The 22,523-nt window shown below is 41.9% G+C and overlaps 1 protein-coding gene across 3 annotated transcripts in view; it reads left to right on the top strand.

The window, feature by feature from the left end:
- Window positions 1–22,523, top strand: part of igsf9ba (immunoglobulin superfamily, member 9Ba) — a 71,311-nt gene that overhangs the window by 37,943 nt on the left and 10,845 nt on the right. For all 3 annotated transcript variants that reach the window (XM_037122210.1, XM_037122218.1, XM_037122226.1), the window contains exons 5-13: window positions 4,693–4,810; window positions 8,638–8,779; window positions 11,228–11,373; window positions 13,616–13,758; window positions 14,449–14,589; window positions 14,689–14,808; window positions 14,892–15,042; window positions 17,651–17,774; window positions 19,458–19,633. In XM_037122210.1, coding sequence (XP_036978105.1) covers window positions 4,693–4,810; window positions 8,638–8,779; window positions 11,228–11,373; window positions 13,616–13,758; window positions 14,449–14,589; window positions 14,689–14,808; window positions 14,892–15,042; window positions 17,651–17,774; window positions 19,458–19,633 — 1,261 coding nt within the window. The remainder of the gene's footprint in view (window positions 1–4,692; window positions 4,811–8,637; window positions 8,780–11,227; window positions 11,374–13,615; window positions 13,759–14,448; window positions 14,590–14,688; window positions 14,809–14,891; window positions 15,043–17,650; window positions 17,775–19,457; window positions 19,634–22,523) is intronic.

Here is a 22,523-nt window from a genome sequence, read left to right as displayed (position 1 = left end):
ATGAGGATTGATTAAGAGTTCTCCTCACAGCCTGAGGGAAGAAGCTGCTCAGTAGTCTGGTGGTGCGACACTAAAACAAAGTTCACTTTGTTTTTTGTTTTTTTAGTTGACACCAAATGAATAGCTGTTGATTGATTAATGATGTCAGTCAGTGACTGAAGCAGCAGGACTGTCAGTCAGGCTCTTCCCGCTCCTCTGTAATGTCTTCAGTAAAAATCAACTCCACCTTGAATCACTTTTACAATTTTTTAAAAACAGCTCCTGGCAGCACACCTCACAATCCTCTTTGTTGTCTGTCGCTGCCTGATTTTTATTCCCGTGGCTAAAACTGCCAAAAAAAACAGACGGTCTGATGTCATGACAAGATTATTTCTGGCACGGCCTCACTATGGTTTCTGACAGCAGAGAAATGTCTCGGCTATATAAACCATCAACAATAAACATCAGGATTGTAAAGGTGTTTAGTCGTGTGGAATCAAAGACAGTTAACACTCAGCTCCATCATGACTCACAGACACCAGCAGCTCCGACAAGACGGTGATGCATCGCAGCCACGTCTCGTTGCATCTCGAGCAAAGGGGTCAAATGTCGCTTTTTTTCCTCGAGTGGGAAAACTCTTGCTCCCTTGCTCTCCACTATACTAGCACAAGTGCTCTCTACGCCTACGTGTGGAGCCGGAGAGAGCGCTCGAACGCAACATCTGCACTCCGGTGATTGTCGGGAGTCGTTCTCGCTGAAGTAGGAATCTGAAGTAGACGAGGGAGGTCAAGGTAAACAGAAAATTAAATCACAGCGGCTCATTACAAAAAAAGAAAGTGCAGGATTGCTTTGAGCATAATAGGTAGCTTCATTATGCTTAACAAGTCCAGGGTGCTTTCATACTGCTTGTAATTGTTTTTGGAACTTTTTTGCCTTCCCTTTTTTCTGCACGCCTTCATGCTCTCATATGTCACTGATATTGCAGTCTTGCGTGTGATACAGGAAGTGACAGCGGCACCTCTTCCTCTTTAATTTTTTCCTCTGCTTTTTGCTCTCTGCCATCTCTGCCTCCAGTCGTCTCTTTTTAACACCATTCCCTCCGTAAATGATTAGACAACATTCTGATGTATTATTAATCCCACTGCTCTGCATCAATATTACATGAGTCCTAATACGAGCGTTACTCGGAAATGTAAAAAGCGCTAGTGAGAGCCTTCTCTAGCTTGCGTGTTGTACATGGAGAAATGTAAAAACCAGCACATTTATCTGCTTTCTTTACCCATTTGGCTGTTTTTTTTCTGAGTGGGAAAGCTTCTGCTTGTGGCGAGAAGAGAGCTGAGCGAGCGAATGAGGGTGTATTTGCTCACCCACATGCTCAGATCCATGGAGACATCATGGAGAAAGGCAGGAATGTGACAGACAGGGTTGGAAAGAAAGAGGAATCCTCCTCCTCCTCCTCCTCCTGCTGCTCCTCTCTTTACTCTACTTTATTACTTTATTTATTTGCATGGGGACAAAAAAAAAAGGAACCATAAAACAAAGATACAGAACAAAACAAGGACAGAGACCTATGTGGGATTATAAGGGTCTTCCCCAATGTGCACTCAAATCACAAGCGCAAAAAAAAAAGTGAGCAGGAAAACAACAGCGGCCTCCTGCTGTTTCCGAGCCAGACATCAGTCTCTCTGAGTGTGTGAGTGAAGTGACAGAAATTGAGATTCTGCCTTCATCTCATGCCTCACCTTATCTCCTGCCTCTTCTTTTCTCTGTCCCCTTTTTTTACCCTCATCTTCTGCAGACTTCCTCCTCCTCCTCCTCCTCCACGTCCTCCTTTTCTTTAATCTTCTCCCCCTCACCTCGGATTGAATACAGCTATGGCACAGAAAGTATTGGAATGGACCGGCGGCCATTACATATCATCAGATCCTGTTACTGTCTTGGAAGTCTGCTGCAATCGCTGCTGCTCGTGCCGTTGAAGTGAAATGATTCGATTGGGCAGTGATTTGATTTAATTTCTATGGATTCAGTGCAACATGAAATCCCCCCCCCCCAAAAAAAAAAAAAGCAGCAGCCGAGTATTCAGACAGAACACGAGGTGAATTTTAAAACAAGCGTGACTGCCCACAGCTAGTCACTAGCTTGCAGATAACATCTGCACAGCTGTCAGATTTAATGTTTTGGGGGGAAATCAACAAGGAAAAACAGTCTGGCGGTCAAACCCACTCAAATGATGAGGTTGCTCAAACGTGATTGGTCGATACCATTCGGACTACAAACGGATCGCAAATGAACTACAAATGGAATGGTAGAGTAGATATCTGTTTGTAGAGATTCCGCTGTTGCTTAATTGTAAGGTGGAAATGTGAGGTGAATTTCATAAGATACCACCAGCAGTAATTAAACACATGATGTCTCAGGGAGAGGCTCTTACTTTTCAGGCGTAACATAACCCCTCAAATGACAGCAGCTCAGTAAAAGTTACTGACATGTGAAGGAGGCTGTGCGGGAGCTGAAAACATGCCAACTCAGCTAGACAGCAGCGGGGGGAGCATTAAATTAAAACAAAGACATCAGTTTTAATATCTTTCCTACTTTTTTTATCCGTACAAAGGGCTTCACGGGCCTGAAGATCGAAGCTTCGCGACGCGTCAGTGTTTGGTTTACACTTCTCGCTGTCCCCGGGAAACACATGACGCATGTTTCAGCAGCGATGCACAAAGTGTTACCTCGTGATAGACAATCCGGCCGATGATGAGTCAGTTTGCCGACAGACTGACAGCTGATAAATGCCGATCTACTAGTCTCATCTCCTGGCGATAAAGCATTTTGAAAGACAGATGAATAGGAATAATTCTGCGGGCGTAGCAGATTCCCCCTCTCAGCTGCATGAATGGACAGACTACAGCTGTGTGTGACTTGAATGGACAGAGCCTCTCGCAAAACCTGTTGCATAATTTATGAGGGTGTTTCTATTAGGTTTGGTTAATGTGTTTCTTCACCACTTATTGGTTCTCATCAGTGGCTGCACACGGGGACGCGCGGCAACACGGAGTCGGACGTTTCCAAGGTTACCACATGCAGGAATCAGACCTGGAGTTAATTAAAGCGTGACACATTCATGACTCTGAAGTGTCGGATGTGTTTTCTTTAGAGTAGACTTCAAGAAGTGAGGGTGTTATATATCTTCGACCAGTGGCGGAATGTTACTAAGTACATGTATATTTGAGGTACTTGTATTTGCACTTTTTACTCCAGTAGTTGAGATTGTGCATACAAAAACAACATTAGATTAAACTACCCAACAGCACATAAAGCTAGAGCTGAATTTTTGTGTCGTTTAATCAGTTAGTGCATCTGCAGCCAATTCTCAAGCTAAAATGCCAAACTGTTCAGGGATCTAACTCGTCAAAGGTGAGAAATGGCTGCTTCTCCTTGTTTTAGATGACAGTACATTTCTTAATTTAATGTTTGATGGTCAACAGAACTGTAATATATCGCTTCGACCTTCTGTGAAATTGTCAGTGGCGTTTCTCACCACTTTCTGAAACGGTAAAAGTCACGTTGTGATACTGTCATGTGAAAAAGTAAAGGAGTTTTCTCCTGTCAACTTGAATAGCTTGAGAGAGGCTATGAACCCAATGTCACAGTAGGCAGAAGTCATGATAATTATAACCAGTGACTGGCAGAAAGAGTGCTCATCTGCAAATGTGTTGATATTTAAGTTCTGCAGGCTAAGCAGGATGTCTAACTTTGTCAATGCTGAAGCGTTATGTTGTGCATGACTGATATCAACTGATTATCACTGATTATTAGTAGTTACAGACCTATGAAATGTCATTACATTCATGCATTGGATCAGTGAAAATAATCAAATGGTGTAATAATTAAAAGCACAACACTCACAGGGAACATTTTACTGCATTCAGTACTTTTACTTTTGATACTTTAAGTTTATTTTGATAATAATTTGAATGAACTTTAGGGATCTTACTTGTAATGGAGTTTTTTTATAGTTTGGTGTTGATGTTTTTACTCAAACTGGCTACAGACAAAGTTTTAATGACAGAAGTGTAGTGGTTACAGAATAACCACACCATCAGCATTTCAATTGGTTCCCCGTAAACATCACTTATGTTCTTGTACTCTGACCACCAACAGGCACGAAATCTTCTGGATAAATGAAGGTTGCTCTTTCCAACTCTAAATAAAAGCTGTCTTTGCCTCAGAATCCAGAAAATTAGGGAGCGTTATCAGTTTCCATTTGAAGTAAAGGATCTGAGTTAAGGCTGTAACTAAATCAATGATTAATCTCTTAATTGATTACTTGTTTCTAGCCCACTAACAGCACCAAACTCCTTAAATCAAAAATATCAATTTCGTATAATTGAAGCAACTAAAAATAAACTAGCAAATATTCATATATGAGAAACTTAAATGTAAGGAAGACAATTCTGGAAAAAGATAGTTGATTGTTGAGTCTCACTGATGGCTCGTCTAATACTGATGCTTTGGGTTAGAATTCAGGCCGACCACTGGTGTCAGTATTTGACAACCTGGGCGACTTTCAATTACTTTTCAAACACCATTGTTGCTGATTTTTAATTTTCTGTCAATCACTGTTCCTCCAAATCGAGGAATATATCCTCCACCGCTATCGTGAAGGCTGTAGAGTGTTTTATGTTAATGTGTTTTGTGTCCTGCATCTCACCACAGGTACACGATGGCAGTCTAACCATCCTTGGCATCACGAGAGACGACAGAGGGGCGTACACATGTCGAGCCTACAGTGACCAGGGAGAGGTGCTCCACACTACCCGTCTGCTGGTTCAAGGTACTGGATCCATGAATCCAGCACTCTGAGTTTTTTAACCAGTTTATTAATAAGCGTTGTTGACAAATCTATTTGCTCCAGATTTGGAAATGAAAAAAAACAAAAAAAACAAACATGTTTCTAATCCTTTTTTTTTTCCTGCGGCCAACTATTGCATTTGCATCATTAGAGTAGTTCACTTTCATTATTTATACTGGAAGGCACTGACTGTAGTAGCATTTCAAAGCACACAGCTCTCTGGTGTGCTGATGTATGTAACGCAGCTTCTGAGTCTGTGTCAGTCAGTCAATAGCTCAGTCTGGGGCCTCCGCGCGTGCGTGTGTGCGTGCTCTTTCTGCACAGCCATGTGTGTACAACAGGATCTGTCTGTGTGAACGTCACTGTCTGTCTCCGGTCCATTAACTAGGCTCTCTGCTAGACACAGATCAGATAGATGGCTGCGATGCCAGCCTCCGGTTCTCTCAGTCTCCTGATACTGCAGGGCTGAGGGGAGCTAACAGTGTGTATTTAACAAGAATCTGAACATACTGCCTTTACAGTAGAGTTAGCGTGAGGTCTATTTTTAATGTCTGACTTCTGCGGCTGCAAACAGAGCGGAGGAGAACGGCTCTCCTCTTTGTTTACAGTGGAGTAAGTGTACGTGCGCACTCACTGCAAACACACATTAAAAAATCATTGTGTTGTAACCTAGTGAGCAGCGTAGCCACTGGTGCATGTGATGCAACTGCATTAAGTCTGCAGGCCTCCAGTGGACCCGCTAATACTATGATAACTGTTCTCTCGACCACAGCTCACTGCAGCAGAGGTTGTTCAGTGGTGGACTGTTGTTGGACAACATGAAGAAAGAGCCCTGCAGTGAAAACTGTTTTGTTTTTTGTTTCATTGAGAACAACGGTTTAAAATCTTGCTTTAGCTATTTGTATTTCTTGCTGTTTTGGTTATTATTTCAATCTCTGTGCAAAGAGAGAAGCTCTGATCTTTCCTAACTAACAATTAATCATGTCATCTTAAAAAGACATCAGCAAACAACCTTTTTTTTTTTTTTTTTAATTTCCAAATCTTTTAATGTCACCACAGAAATAAAGAGGATGCAAACCTGGCTGACGTTGGTGGTCTGACTCCTCTTGATGTAACATTAGGTAACCGTTATAATTTGGCTGGCTAGTTAGGCAGCATTTTGCTGAAATTAGCTAACCAAAGATACTATAAACAGTGTAATGTGTCCATGAAGATCGAGCTAATCCGCTCTTTACATCGGGGACAGGATAAAAATAACGTCTTCCACGCGGTTGGGGTGTTGAGTTGCAGGTACAGGTCCCCCAATAACATATTTTGACTATCTTCTTAATTTGTTTTTCTTTTCAATGTCGACCTTGCATGTTGCACATTTCAGTTTAACAGAAAACAGGGAATATGACCGAAGTTCATCTGGGTACCAAGCTCGCTCAACTGTTATTGGAGCACAGAGCGACAATAGGCGGGACTTAGGAGGAGTCAATAAGAAACTCACAAGGCTTTTATTGACATTATTAAACATCTATAAACTGTCATACATTTCTTATAATCTTACATGAACTTGTTCATGATGCTTATATTAACACTAATTTGGTCGTTTTGACACATAACAATGCTAATAAGAATCTTATAAGGACTTTTAATGGCCTCCCAAGGACATTAACATAAAAACATACCAATATTTATTATGTCCCGTAACAGGGTTCCTCTAGTTTCACAAGTGTCACGAAAATGATACGCTGAGGGACACTATTACAAAAGCTTTGCACTCATCCATGTGTGGGGATGAGGTCTGAAAGTCATGTTAACTGCTGTCATGTTAATACTAAAATAACGTCAGTAAGGTTTGTGTTGGATGTTACATTCCTGACTGATCGTGCATGCAAACAGTGACACAGTTCACCTCGTACAACATCCCTCAACGGATGAATCCACAGCCCAGTTTGAGAAAAACCACATGAATAAAATGTTCACGGCGGAGATGAATATTGGCACGAAACCCGTCAAGAAATAAAAAAGCTGGTGTGATCAGGACTCAGAGCAATAACAGGCAGATATCTGAGGAGTCATGATTCTCACTCCAGTGATCTGTTTTTAATTGTTATGTTAGACACCCGCACGCTGCCGTCAGTGGTCCCACCTGATGCATAAAGCCGCGCACGCTGAGAGGAAAATAACCAGGAGGCTTGTATCTGGGCCCACTCATAAAAGACAGCTTACCTTTCATGGCTTCTGCTGTTTTATTGAGAGTTCAGAGCAAACCTCGAGTACATCGGGGATGAAAAGTTTACAATGTGAAGCACGCGTAAGCTTCAACGCCGACTACTATTAAGGCTGCAGTAGCTGCCTGCTCACTGTATTTCACACCAGACTGCGGTGATATATTGTAAATAAATGCATAGTGTGTGCTCTGTCTCACCCTAATCCTGGAAAAATGTTGACATCCCCGAAGTGGAAGCAGAGTCGGCCTCCGTATGGCTCAATAGGATTGTTTATGATTTGAACTAATGCAGTCTGTCTCTCTAATTCTCTTCTCTAAGTAATGATGGTGAGAAATCTGTTGCACTTAACCTGATTTAGACACGTGTGACATAGAAAACGTCACTGATTAGTAATAGGATTAAATCTAACTGTTCCATAGTAAAGTTGTGGAGATGGTTTCGGTTTCAATTGAGCGATTGAGTGATACAGCTCATATTTGGGAATAATGGGAATAATAATTATAGTAATAATAATAATAATAATAATGATAATAATATGAGAATGGTTGCAGATACTAACCACTTCACAAGTGCACAGTTACATGCAAGTCAAACTGATGTGCTGTTGCTGTTAATATTTATTTGTTTTTATTTTGTTTTTTAAAAGAGAGACGATGACTGGTTGCTCTATTGAACAGAATGTTGGTAAGAATTGTGTAGGGTGCTCCTGGAAGACAGGAGAAAAGGGTGTAGACAGGGCATCAAGAAACAAGGAAGGAAATATTAAAAAAACATGTTTCAGGGCTTTAACGCTTATGTTGTATGTCAATTAGTGTTTATTTTCTGGGCTTCAAACATTCCTCAAAAAAAAGAGAGAGTCGGTCATTTCACCTTTATGGAGACAAATGTATGCAGACTGTAAATGTGCATTTTAAGCATTTATTGTGGTCAATTGAGAAACTTCTGTAGTTATACTTAAAAAAATTGTTTTCAGGAGAGGCTGTTAAAGCTAAATTATCTTTTTTTTTCTTATTATAAGAATTAATCAATAATAATAATCCTCTTTTTTATTTTGGTACTTCCAGGATACTGTGTAGGCAACCTATTTTTTTGTGTTCAACCACTGGACTGAACTACAGTATGTGTTATATGAATGACTCCATGGAGTTATTTAATGTCTTTTAGCCATTTGTTTTGTTTTTGTTTTTAAGCTTTCGTTGCTTTGGTTCAATCTCTGCTTTCATGAAATTGGTGTACTCTACCTGCACACCAACAAACAGCAAACAGACACAGTTGTCGACTAGCTGGTGAACACAGCAGAGAATTTAACAGCTGAAGGGACAGATATTTCTGTCAGGAGGGGGTGGAGACCAAAAACGGAGTTAAAAGAGAGTTCATTTCAGACTTAAATTCATCAGATGAACAGAAACACGACTGTGAGTCAGTGCTAATGTTGCTCTGTGTGTGTTTGATGTGTATTAGCCATCTTTTTGCAAGGAAATTCATCATATTAACATATAGATATGTCAGTGTTCCTGCAGCTTTAATCTGTTAAAACGGTAGATTGCTCTGTGAGCAAAAAACTGAACTAAGTGTCTTTGTTTCCCTCAGGGCCTCCGTACATCGTCTCGCCACCAGAAAACATCACTGTCAACATATCCCAGAATGCACTCTTCACCTGCCAAGCGGAGGCGTATCCTGGCAACCTGACCTACACCTGGTTCTGGGAGGAGGATAACGTCTACTTCAAGAAGTAAAGTTATGATCGAGTTCGCTTCTGTACTGTAGCTGCAGTGAAACTCTCCGCAGGGAGACTTCTGAGTTAAGCACTCGGCTGAGGTTAAGACTTAAAGGCCCCTCGCCTGAAGGCTCATTTAAATCACCACCGCACAGGCAGCATGAGGCGCTTGTGATGTGAATGACATTGTGTGTCTCTGAGCCCTCGATTTAGACTGTGTGTCTATGTGTGTGTGTGTGTGTACGTGTGTGCGTGCCGGTGCCCTGTCCTACTGCGGCCCTTGAGGGAGTAAGAGCGAGGCCTGGCGGGGGTCTGTCAGGACGGTGCCAGGCGAGTTAGTGCGCTCTGATGACAATATCACATGACTCAGGCCTTGTGTCATCATATGCCTCTCATGCAGCGATGATCTGAAGCGTAGCCAGGACCTCTGCGGGCTCCCCAGAGCAGGTCTTTAGAGCCTGAGAGGTTTTTACGGCGAGCGAGTGACAGACAGAACAAGTGGGAAGGAAGAACAAGTGAATGGGAGTTTGACTTGCGGTGAAAACAAGTGTCTGAGGAGAAGCACTGAAGAGTCCAATCTAATTTTAAACAGCTTCGTGGCGCCAGGCTCAATTCTTTCTTCTGTCTTTTTTTTTTTTTTGCAGGATGGGTTAGATTCACTGGAGACGATTGCATTAAATTTCATAAAGGGTCATGTGTTATAACTCTGGGAGTTGTAACATGTCTAGCACTTTACATTGAATCACATCAGTTATATTATTATATGTTTATATTGTTATATTCAAGGCTAAATCATATATTCTCTACCATTTGTTATTTTTATTTCATAGCACTGCATTAATACTAAAATGTATAATGTGTGCAATTCACATCTGTTACATACATATAATATCCGTAATTGACCAAATTACATCAGTACAGATTCACGTCAAGTCAATTCCTGCAACACAGTGAGAACCAAGATATATGTAGTGCCCAGGGTAACAAATCTAACCAGTGGAAACACCTGGTCAAACATCAAATCCATCTAAAAGGCTGACGAGTGTTCCGTGTTTGAGCTTAAAAGCAGGTCGACCACAGCGGCCACACAGCTGATGCCCGCAGGTCACTGAGAGCTGAACCCTCCAACACGAGCGACGAGCGACTTCATCTCTTAAATCATTGATAGATGTGGATTGCAACTGAAGTTACAATATGTAAAGTACCAATGTCCAAGAACATGTACCAACATCCGACTATACTGGTATTACATGTAGTTCACATGTCATCACTGCTTGAGTTCACTTGAATAGTCTAAAGTAGGACAAATGAACGCAAATACGTAGTGCCGCAGCTTTTTAGCAGCTTGATACAAAAGAAATGATTACACACCTCTCATTTCCTGTGACTAAAAGGCTCCACAGCACAACATTACTATAGTTTAAAGTAAATTTCCAGTGTGTTTAATGTCTGCTTTTATATTCCTCTCAGCCTGTCTCTGTAATAATAGTCATAGTAATACATTTTATTGAGTTTTTTAGTGTGTTAGCAGATTCTTAATAACTAAAAACACACTAAAACTACAGGTTAGTACCTGACATCATCTTATTTTATCACGTCAATAAATCATTAACCAATACTTTTCAGATCATTTAGAATCCATTAATAGGAATGTATCTAGTAACAACACCATTATGATTGCAAATAATATACACTTCATCTACAATAGATCCTCAGAGAGTCACATGGGAGCAGAGATCTCAGCTTCTTCTCCATAGTGACATAACGTCATTTTATTGTTGTGTATTTTTTAGATATAATATAGGACTGTTCAAGATTATGTCACTGTGCACCCATGGCAGTGAAGTCACAAAGCAGCTGAGATCTGTGTTCCTGTGTGACTCTCTAACCAGAGATCTGTTGCGTCTTTAGACAAATCTACTACATCTCCCATCTTCAGTTATGATAGCTCAGTCAAATCAACTGAACACTTAAACACCCTTAAATAAACAATCCACGAACCTTTAATAACAACATTAGTGAGAGACTCTCAATAAAAGTGGGTCATATTGGAAAGCATTCTATCTAAAGACATATTCTGTTTGAGCGTCAATTCTCTTTCATGCTAAAAACTCATTCTCTGTGTGGACAAGGACAGCAGCTCCATCATGACTGAGTTTAATTTTAAACGGTGTCGGGAGCGGGGGGGGGGGACATGATGGCTGCACCATTTGGCGATTATTGCAATTAGCAGATTTATTTGAGTCTCCTGCTCTGTACTGTGTGTTCTTTGGATCCCTCTCAGAGAGCCGAGCTGCTGTTCGACTCTCTGCTGCTCTCTTATGGCACCCTCATGCAGCTCAGCCCCCCAAAAAAAAAAAAGAAAAAAGAAAAAAAAAAAGAAGAAAGAAATAGAAGAAAAGAAATAGATGTCTGGCCTGTCCTGCTTCAGTGTGTGACAAAAACGTCTGTGTCTCCTTGTAGTGATCTGAAGCTCCGAGTGCGCATCCTCATCGACGGCACCCTCATCATCTTCCGGGTCAAGCCGGAGGATGCCGGGAAATACACCTGCAGTCCGAGCAACAGCCTCGGTATCTCGCCCTCGGCATCGGCCTACCTGACTGTTCAGTGTGAGTGTTACCGTGGCAACAAAGTGGAGGGGGAGGGGCGGGCAGAGCGATCTGTGCGAGGAGGAGAACAGCAGCAGCAGTATGGAGGCTGCCTGTGTTGGAGGCTGCTGTAGTGTCTGGCAACGCTGGAACACAGTGTAACCTTCTTGAATTTCAAGGTCAGACATGACAGACAGGAGCACACCAAGTTTATTTTTACAATTTTCTTTTAAAACATTCTGAGTGAAGTCAGTTATTTTTCTATCCCGACTCCAAGGCAAAGATGGAGACAGGAGGCTCGTCCTCAGACTCCATTTCTCCCCCGTCTCTTCTTTTTGAGTCCGGCTCCGCCTAAATGAAACGGTGACCTTCCTGCTCATCGGCTCTGACCGACGAGAGCCAAACGCCACTCCTGGCCATCTGACGTGTCATCGCCAGCCCCTTGTGCGCTGAGGCTAATTTGCTCCCAAGTTGCTGCTGGTCATTGATTACTGCGCTACAGTATGAGGCAGAGCTGGGGGATTCACAGCACTACAGGCAGCGATTTCATCACTGGCCTCAAATACAGCAGACCAAAATTACACCAGTGTCCTGGATGCTTTATGCAAAAACAAACTCTGGGCCTGTATTTATCAAGCCTCGCAGAATCACTCTCAGGAATTGTGCAGGAAGTCAACTGAGGACTAAAAATACTTGTTTTTAAGTGTCCTACAGTTTCTGTCAGCGAGGAGAAGGACGACTCCTCGATTGTGCACAACACAAATCTGCAGTAGAAGTAGAAAAGCAGAAACAATGTGCAGAAACTACAGATGATTGCACAACTTTTTTATTTGTCAGCACCAAGAATAAAAACAGGAAAAAACATATAGACAAAATGTGTTAAAACTCAAAATTGATATTTGCGAAAAACGGCATTAAGACTGTAGGTAGAAACATCTGGAAGGCACTCGTCTGGTTCATATATAAATCTTGTCGAAACGTAGTCAGGTCAGTTTTATTTATTGAGCCCAAAATCACAAATCACAGCGTCTCAGGGGGCTTTTTCAATCAGTAGAGTATATGTCACGCTCTGATCTTGGAGCTTCAAAAAAGCTTCGGAAAAAGCAAAGAAAATTCACCTTTGACTATTTGACGTCCTCTTCAACATGTATGTTCTAATTTTGACGACAAAAATACAGATAGATGTGTAGGTTGTGTAACATAAGTGAGCGACAATCCAGCTCCAGCATCTGTGTGAGGGATCAACAGCCGGGAGACAGAGTCGGATAATGTTCCAGCAGAGATGAGCCGGAGTGAAAAGAGAGAAGAAAACTAGGGAGAGGGGGAGAGAAAGCAGGAAAGAGAGAAACATACACAGCTTATAGCTTCAGGAAAACAAAAACAAAAAAAAGCTGGTGGGTCATTTCACTCAGCTACGTTGCGTGCCGCATCCTTTTACAGCCTGTAGTGATGCAGCAACACATCTTGCACAAGCTGCACAGGCGCATGCAGACATGATGTTAGGATCCAGTCGTCTCGTCCACCAGTCGACAAGCAAGGAGTGCCCGGTGTGTAGTGTCACCAAGTCTTGAGAAATGTACAATCAGAACATGTCTATACACAACTTCTAAATATTATAGCTCCCCTATCATTTGAAATAGATAAAACAAGGCAGATATGAAACCCTGAGCTAAGCTGTACCTGTGGATATTTCCTTAATCACAGTACGTGGTGGATACAGTCCATTCCCACTGAAAACAAGCAGAATTTGATATTGAAAATGACTTTCATACATTATTTTATTGTGACAGGATCATCATTGTTGCACAGCTGTTTTTTTTCCAGGGTCCCAAAAAAAAAAGTGTAATGTCTTATTTGTTTCCGCGGGAGTGATTCTGTGAACTCTCCGTTGCCTCCCGCGCACAGTCCGCCTCATAAAACATTCTTTTGATTAGCGTTACCGACACATCTCTCCTCTGACAGAATATGTCTGGGCTGAACACGATCTCGTGGGAAAACTCCTGACAAGTTAGAACTTTCTCTGGAGCACATTTGTTGTGTACATCGCAGTGATTTCTTGAAAAAATAATGTATAAATCAACTTCTCGTCCTGAGAGTACGACCAGAAAGGCAACCGTTTGGCCAGTCTGGAGGGATCTCTTACTCTGCTCTCTGATGAATACCCGCTCTGGTGTATTCCATCGAGTAAGACGGCACATACGGCATATTTGACTCAGTCATGCATCCAGTATCCTTAATACCGAACCTGTCCTTTTCCATCCAGACCCTGCCCGAGTGATCAACATGCCCCCGGTCATCTACGTTCCACGGAAACTGCCAGGCATCATCCGCTGCCCGGTGGACGCCAACCCACCTGTGATATCAGTGAAGTGGGAGAAGGACGGTTATCCTCTCAGAGTGGAGAAGGTTCGTCTGCCTCAGGGCTTCGGATTTCTAGAGTATTTTTATATTTAAGGTGCTGGTACTTTGGTATATAATTATCTTTGCACTGCTGCCCTTTGCTGTCAGTATGAGCGTTTCCGTTATTAAAACCACACTCATTATTGAATCTGTCCTGTACTCGTGCGGAGATATTGATCAGTTCTCCAGAAAAATAAAATCTCTCACAGCCTTCGATACCCCAGCCAACAAAGATTACTGTTACAGCTTTGTTATCATTTCAGCATCGTGCTTCCTCTGCAAAGAATTCAATCATTTGCCATCTAGAAGCAGAATCTCTCTGGTCACTCCGCTATCTGTCGCTCCGTTTGTCTGGTGTCTAATCTTTATGTCCCCGAGGTCAGAACCATATTTTCCTCGCTGCTGTCGAGCGCAGATCTGCATCGTGTAGACGTTCTCATTCATCCGACTTGAATTCAACTTGAGGGGGGCGGGAGCGAAAGAAATACAACGAGCCATGCTTTGACTGATATTATCAACCCCAGGCCCCAGCCATCTAAGCATTAAGTACGCTCACCTAGAAGAGCATAAGGAAGAAAATAAACAAATTATAAAATATGATCAAGGTCGCACTCGGCCATGCCCAATGTCAGAAATCATTTAGAGTCAAAAGTTCTGGATCAAGCATTTCAGGTGCTCCTCCATCTTGTCTCGCAGTACCCCGGTTGGAGCCTGATGCCAGATGGAAGTATCCGGGTGGCGGAGGCCACAGAAGACTCCCTGGGCACCTACACCTGTGTGCCTTACAACGCCCTGGGTACCATGGGCATGTCCCCCCCTGCCACGTTGGTGCTAAAGGTACGTTGGTGCTCACGTTTGGTCCAGATTCTGCATGTCGTAGCGTAGACTGATGTGCCCATGATGCTCTGCTGTGTGTTTGTGTGTGTGTCTGTGCAGGATCCCCCTTACTTTAATGTGAGGCCTGGGGGGGAGTACCGTCAGGAGGCTGGGAGAGAGTTAGTTATCCCCTGTGCTGCTTCTGGAGACCCTGATATACCAACCATCACCTGGAGAAAGGTGCAGCAGACGGAAGTACATGACAAATAAGTTAGGAATCTTCCTCTCGCACTTCTTAACCATGTCTTCTGTGTCCATCGAAGGTGGGGAAGCCAAGCAAGAGTAAGCACAACATCCTACCGAGCGGCAGCTTACAGTTTCTGTCGCTCAGCAAGGAGGACCACGGAGAATGGGAGTGTGTCGCCACCAATGTGGTCACGAGCATCACTGCCAGCACGCGTATCCTCGTCATCGGTACGAAAACAATCTGCACGCTGCTGTCAGCTCACGTTGTTTCAACAAAAACTCACCTTTCAGAGTCGCTTTGAATCCTTCTTGTCTGTCCTTCTTTTCTGTATGGTTCGAGTGAGTCGCATGAAGGCGACCGTCATCCCTCAAACACCTTGCCTCTGCCCAAGTTCCCCTTGGGCATCATTAAAATTTCATTAGATCTAATCTGTAATAGCTTAATTTAAAGGCTGAATCTGTGACTACAGTGTGGTATCGCCCGTCGCCACAGCCTTTGTCTGTTGAGTCGGTGCACCAAGGACATCTTTTTACTTTTAAATTAACCAAAGTGTCGACAAAGTCGTGCAGAGTTTGGATTTTTTAAAACAGGGCTTTGAAGGAATGATTACATTGTTAGTAAGTTGTTAGTTAAGTTCTCTGTGAGCACTGTAAAAGTCTCCTTTAATGCCTATAATGCAAATTATAGGGTTCAGGTTTTAAGGACTAATCTCAGCGTCATTAAACGGCCTTTATGATGGTAGCACTGATTATGCCCTTTGCTTGTTGAAGTTGTGACAATGTCTGTACTGCTCTAATAGAAGCCATTTTGAGTAGATAAATGCCTTTTACAAAGTTTTGAAGCTGGTTTGCAAAATCCTCAACGACACATGATTATTATGGGAAATGATGCGAATGATGTAGAGTACACAAATGCATAGCAATGAGCGGCACAAACGTCTTGTGTTTTGGGGGTTGGTTTGTGCTGTCGGGCTTTATTTGCTCTCATTACACTCACAGTGCTCTCCCCTGCGGAAACATTTATTAGATTTGTTCCTCATGTTCAGATCCTGGTCCAGGATTTTAAAGGAATCCTCCACCGAAAAAATCAATCTGTTGAGTATCAGATATTCAACCCCTATAGCCGAGAAAGATGGGTTTCAGATGAATTCATGCGAATTAGGACAATTTCTGTGAAGGAGGAGCACAAGTTGTGACTTTTGAATTCCTCAAAAAGGTTCAAAGAAATAGTTAAGAAATAATTTCGGAAATACTTCTTGATCACTCTTGATCACATCTGTACACTGAATATGACGCTAAAGACTGCTACTGGTTAGCTTATATTTTTGTAGATCTATGGTAGGAATTATGAGTTACTCATTACTCTCTACAGGCTTTAAACTGGTCCACATATGGGGCAGCTCTGGCAGAGATCGGCACCAGAATTGGGCCCATTTTATGGGCTGGTTCTGGCAGTTTTGTTGGGGTGTTTCTAGCTAAATGCCGTCAGTGTTGGTGAAGATTTTCATCCAGAGTCAGGCCAGTATTGGCTCAGTCCGCCACTTTTGTTGGGGTGATTGCTTGTTCAGTTTCAGGATCCGGACCCAGACAAATTCTGGAGTGTCATTAAAACCCAGTTTTGCAAGAGTCTGGCAACCTGACTTCAGCTGAGCAATCGCTTCTGGCCTGTCAGATAGTGTAATGTTTTCTGCGAAAGGGCCACAATGTAGTTTTCGAGAAGAAATTCAAACTCAGATTTTAATATTTACAACATTAGTGAGGCAACAATACAAATTCAGAAATCCTTTTTTTTCCCCTTCCTGTAACTAAATAAAGAAGCTGTTCTCAGAGGAAAATAAGGTCCTGAGAACACAATAAGAAAATATCATTTCAGACATTGTCTTTAGCTTTGTCTTCGCCAGAGTCGACCAAAGGATGCTATTGACAGATATTTAGCCAGGCGCATGGCTTGTGCTGACTCCCTTATCTCCTCGCTGTAAAAGCTGGTTTGCCAGTTTCATATCCAAAGTATCCAGGATCTTATGTACACAAATTAAATATATTCATCAAGAGGCTACAGTTATTCATCACCTTTTTTTTGGTGGTGTTTGTCATCTCTCTCTGCTCTGCAAACTGAGAGCGACAGACGCGTTAGCTTGGAAATGGAGACGACTAACATAACAAAACAAGCGTCTTCCAGCACAACACAGACGTTCCACAATGCCTCTTTAAACATGTTTGAATTGAACCTTAATTTTAAAAATTGACACTATAATTTTAACCACTTTGTAGTTACACAGTGCAATATAGTCTATAAAAAAGTTCCTGTTCCTTTAAGTCTTGGTTTTTCTATCGTCAGTCGTGTGCAGGTCACTAAGTCTGCCCCAGTAGCCCATTGCCCTGGTGTCTGTGGAGACTTGATACTGTCTCACAGCTGGCAGCACTCAGCCTGCCTCCGTGTGACCAGCCCTCAGCTGACAGGTGTCACGGGGCGACGGAGACAGCTGCGCGCCTCCGACCACGCTCAGGTCTCTTTTATCACAGTGAGAAGTTACTGGCCTCCAGCCACACTGCACAGCTGTTATGTGGGTGGTGCGAGCAGAACCGCAGACAGACATCGCTGCTCTTGAACTTGACCTTACACTGGTCCCCACCTCAGCCAGCATCACTGTATCCAACGAGAGCGGGCAGATAAATGATGCAGGGGCGGAAACACCAACAGTACGAGGGAGGATCTCTCTAGTGTGATAGTCTGCATGTGATATCAAAAGATAATTGTAAGAAGTTTTGTATCCGATAAGTAAATTGTGCTTTTTTTTTAATGTATTCCTTCTCTGTGTCTCTCTGAACCACTCAGGCACCAGCCCACACGCTCCTGGTAATATCCACGTATTGCCCTCAACAACCTCCGCTAATGTGTCCTGGGAACCAGGTTATGATGGCGGCTTCGAGCAGACGTTCTCTGTGTGGTACGGTCCAGTGTAAGTGCTCTTACTTAACCTCAGATCAATGGGCGTCAGCGTGCAGATGTGGAAACTCTACCTGGAGGTTATCGGCCTGATCTTGACATATGAGCACAAGCCCCCAACCCTCGTTCAGCGATGATGATAGAATATGAAATCCAATCAGAAGCTCACAGCAGATTTGTTTTGACAGCACATTTCTCGGGGGGGTTTCAGTAGATGTGCATATGTATAATTCATTGTTTGTGTTGGGAAAGTAATGCAACTTAATTTTTGGATGCATGGGAGTAAATAATCTGCTTAGTATCACCAGATACAACCTGTGTTTGCTGACTGTAATAAGAATACGCGCACAACACTACTGACTTTTCCTCATGTGTAGTTTAAACTATAAATTTGCAAATCAAAGGCCTGTAATTACCTTGTTAGGAGATAATTATACGTTAAATAGATTTCAGATTAAAGCCCCGTGGAGAGCTGGGAAGTATTGTGGATGTAAAATATCAGTGACTTGTTGTTGACGTGCCTGCAGTGCTAACTGATTGAAGGTCACAACTCTAAATGAATAAAATGCCAAAAGAAATGAAGTTGTTTTTTTTAATTATAATTTACAATAAGCAAATTTAAATCGAGTGAAGCTGACCTTAAAACTTTGTTGCTAAAGTGACCTTCAAGTAGTCCTGAAAAGTTGGATTCAGGTTTCTGTTCACGATCAGTAAGAACAAAATATGACACCTGTTGTCTTTGTTGGTCGGTCCGTTATCAAATCACAAAAACTTGCGTTTACTTGCACTATCTAACTTTTTCAGCCTGTCCTCAGAAGATCTACCTTATAGGTCGATAGTAAAAGGAGCTTATCTTGATCCATGTGGGCGATTGTTGTGTGTATTGTACTTTTTTCGTAAATTATTGTTATATAGTTGAATATTCTTGTACTGTAGAGCCAGGCTGTTTTTATTCTCCACCCATAACTTAAATTACTGCACAAGGCTGTTTTGCTTTAAATCATATTTAAAAGTAAAGCCTAAAGCTCATGTTAGCTCTTGCAAACTGCTATTCCACAGATGAAGAGCTCTGGGTCTGTTAGTTTATGGGCCCTGTAAAAAAGTTTCATAGTGCACCTTTAACTTTTTATGATGTCTCCTTGCGTGAAGGTGAGTGCAACTCTAAGTGCTCTAAACGTGACTGACTATAGTAAAACAAATTGAGACTGATGCAGATGAGAAGAATGAACCAAACAAATTTAAGAATGAAATTAAAGTAGATACACGATAAAAAAACAAATGAATAGATTAGAGACATTTAAAGTATGAATACAATTAAATAAGTGATAAGATGAATAAATAATGGCCATAAAACATTGGAATCAATCGTCAAGCTCAGGAGTTTTTAAGCACCTGCCTCAAGCTCAAAAAATAAAACCTGCCTGTCTGGAAGTTATATTCTGCATTCTGTAAAAACTAAAAGACTCAAGAGGACCTGAGGGGCGTCCTGGTTCATACATTTAAATCACGTCAGACAAGTGGGTCGATGCAAGACCATGAAGTGCCGTAAAGACGAGTTACAGGATGTTGTCTGAGAAGTGTTCTGGGGCCTGAATCTCAGATTAAATGCAGATTTTCAGCACCGCTCCTTGCTACACTGTCAGTGAGGACATTATGTATAATGTTTCTGTTTTTCTGTCTCGTTTCTGCTGCTCAGGTCAAAGAGAACAGACTTCGGTCCTCATGACTGGCATTCGATGCCAGTTTCTGGTGCTCAGACCTGGTTGGTGGTGCCAGGGCTGGAGCCTGGGACAGAGTACCAGTTCAGTGTGTTGGCACAAAACAAACTGGGCACAGGCCCATTCAGCGAAGTTGTGACAGTCAACACTGCAGGTGGGTTCTTCATTAAAGGCTCCTCCATCCATGTTCGCTGATATGTGACTTCAGAATCAACCCGCTGAGCTGCGCCAAAACACTATTTATAATTTTTAGAATATCTTCAGACGCAGGAGATGAGACTGTCCTCTAGTGATGTTTAAATTAATATATACAAGCACGAAAGCAAGAAATCAGTACATTGGGACCAGATTCACACTCTCATGTATCATTCTTGTATTTGCGCAACACACAGCTTTAATTCCTTCCACCTTCGTACTGCACTGCTGGTGATTAACTGTTCTTAAATCAAGGACTTTCTGCCTCCTCCCTTGTTAAGCTCATTTGTGCGGCTGTCTGCTGTCAGGATTTAAGAGCAGAAACGCCCAAATATTAAACATCAGAAGGCACCAAATCATTTTAATGATGCCACAGGATGAGTAAGCAAACATGATTCTGTTGTTTAAAAAATGTGTCTACGACGTTTAGGCTTCATGAGAACAGAAGGTCCAGGGACAATTAAAATGTTCACAAACATCAACTTATGTTACAAATATATATATATTGGATCTCCGACAACAATACCAATATTGTATATTGTTTAAAGCACATATTATCATGTAAGGATGCAAAATACTTCACTATCTACTAAAGTTATATTCCATTTCTGAAAACATCACAACATGATTTGCCAAACATGAAGCATCACGTCTGTTTAAAGTTGAGAGACAGTTTTTAATGTTCATTATGTACAAAAAAAAACAAAATGCAGAGATGCAAAGACTCAACTGATCCCAGAACAGATGTTAACAGTGCTGTTTAGACTGTTAGACTGACTGATACTCTTGAGATCGATCCGCCCACCCCGACTACATTTTAATGCACTGAGCAATACAATAAATAATTCTCACTTCAATTATTTTTAATTGTCATAGCAGGAGAGGCAGTGGTGTAACTGATGACATTGATCGTAGCCCTGCTCCGTTCAGGTGTGCCAATAAACCGTCACATGCAATAACTGAGTCATTATTAATGATATTAGCTCCACCTGTGTTTGACTAGTCAACATGTTGTGCTGTTTGAAAGATGTGCAGTGTTATTTAGTGGTTTCGTCAGTACAGTGAGCTGAAATCCACGTTTTGGAAGTGTATCTACATCTTTTTCGATTCATGTGTGTTTAAATCCAGCTCACGCCTCAAGGGCACGCTGCCAATTCAGCCTTTGTGTGCCGCCACCTGAACAGAAGCTGAATTAAAAGGTGTACAGTGTTTAAAATCAATGTCTCAGCAAAAAAAGAAAAAAGAAAAAAAAAAAGAAAAGGCGTGGAGGGAGGGAAGCGTACGGCTAGATTTCCCTCCATATAATGGAAAGGACAAAAAAAGGGAAGTTGTTGAAAAATCAAGTCGCACCCTCAGTCCATGTAGTATAGCTCTGGCAAGTGGGTGAAAAATGTCAGGTTGTATCACATTTCCTTAAAATATGGAAATCATAAAGCGACCTACTTACCAGCCAGCCCCAAAGCTGTGACGAACTGTGTTATAAAAACTGAGATTTGGGGTGTTTTGACAAAACGTAATCTCAAAGACTTGACGACGGCGGCTCCCTCACAATGACGGCTTTGTTTCACACAGTGTAAACTCAGATTCTGCCTCAACAAACAGCGTGTTGGAGAGTTTACCTTCATTCAACAAAGGTTAAATGAGGCTTGAATAGTTCTGACCTAGTTCACACACACAGGCAGATGAAAGGGAGTGGACAATGAGGGGTTTGGTTGACACTGTATGGTTCATACTCTGCCCTGTTATTTCATTTCAGGTTATTTTCCTGTTTTTTAATCATGTGCAAGCCTTTAATTATCAATATCTCCTTCTTTTCCCCTTGAAAAAACAGATAATTTTACTGTATTGTTGTTGTGTGAGTGTGATTTGCTGTATTACTACACCATCAATAAGACGGTTCGAGTGTCTACCACATTTGATTTGCTCATGCCCGACATTTCATTTCCTTTTTGGGTGAAATTGTTCAGCGGACGAGTGTTTTTCTGTGTGCTGCGTCTATATTTATCCAAGTAGGGGTATTTTTATTTGTGGGCAATTAGGAAAACTGTGTCAGGACTCAAAGCGTATGTTTTTTTCCTCAAAGAAAACAGTCGAAGGTCATCAAAAATTAAGCAATTTGAGGCTTTTTTTATGCGGCTGGGTTGCAGAGAGAGAGAGAGAGAGAGAGACGCTTTAAAAGGAAATTCTCTTAGTATTCAGTCTGAGGTCAGGTGGAGTACTTCTGAGGTTGTATATCAGGGAGAGGAACCACTCTACTCTCCCAGGGCATACAACATATTTCAAACTGAGTGACTCAGAGCACCGTTTATATGATACAGAGGAGTTACCAAATCATGTTTTGTCACGCTGAGATCAGTTTGTACTACTAGCCAATTTTTAGGTACACTTTAGGTCACTTCATCCAGACTGAAATATCTCAGAAAGGGTAGATTCAATTCCCATGAAACGTTGTCCAGACATTCATGTTGACCGGGTTAATGATGCTAACTGACTTTTGCGATTCCCCTGACTTTTTCCATGTAGCTTCACCAGCAGGTAACTTAACAAAAAGTTGAAATCCAGATAAATATATATTCCAAGCATTAAACTGACAGCAAAAGGGAAACAAAACACAAGAAGCAGGTGATACGACATTTGATACAGACATTCATGATGACCAGAGAACAGATTCTAATGACTCTGGTGAGCTGATGATTTTCCTACAGCCCACCATGAGGCTCACATGCGTGGTTTCCAAATGGCTCGACAACTATACGAACCGGATGAAATGTAATAACTTTGGTGATCCTTCGACTTTTCATCCAGCGCCATCGTCTGGTTAAAATCTCTATTTCCTCACAACATTCTCA

Source organism: Acanthopagrus latus, chromosome 2 (assembly GCF_904848185.1).
Source record: "Acanthopagrus latus isolate v.2019 chromosome 2, fAcaLat1.1, whole genome shotgun sequence".
NCBI lineage: Eukaryota > Metazoa > Chordata > Actinopteri > Spariformes > Sparidae > Acanthopagrus > Acanthopagrus latus.
The sequence above is the reverse complement of the archived record's forward strand: the minus strand, read 5'-3'. Positions and strand labels throughout refer to the sequence as shown.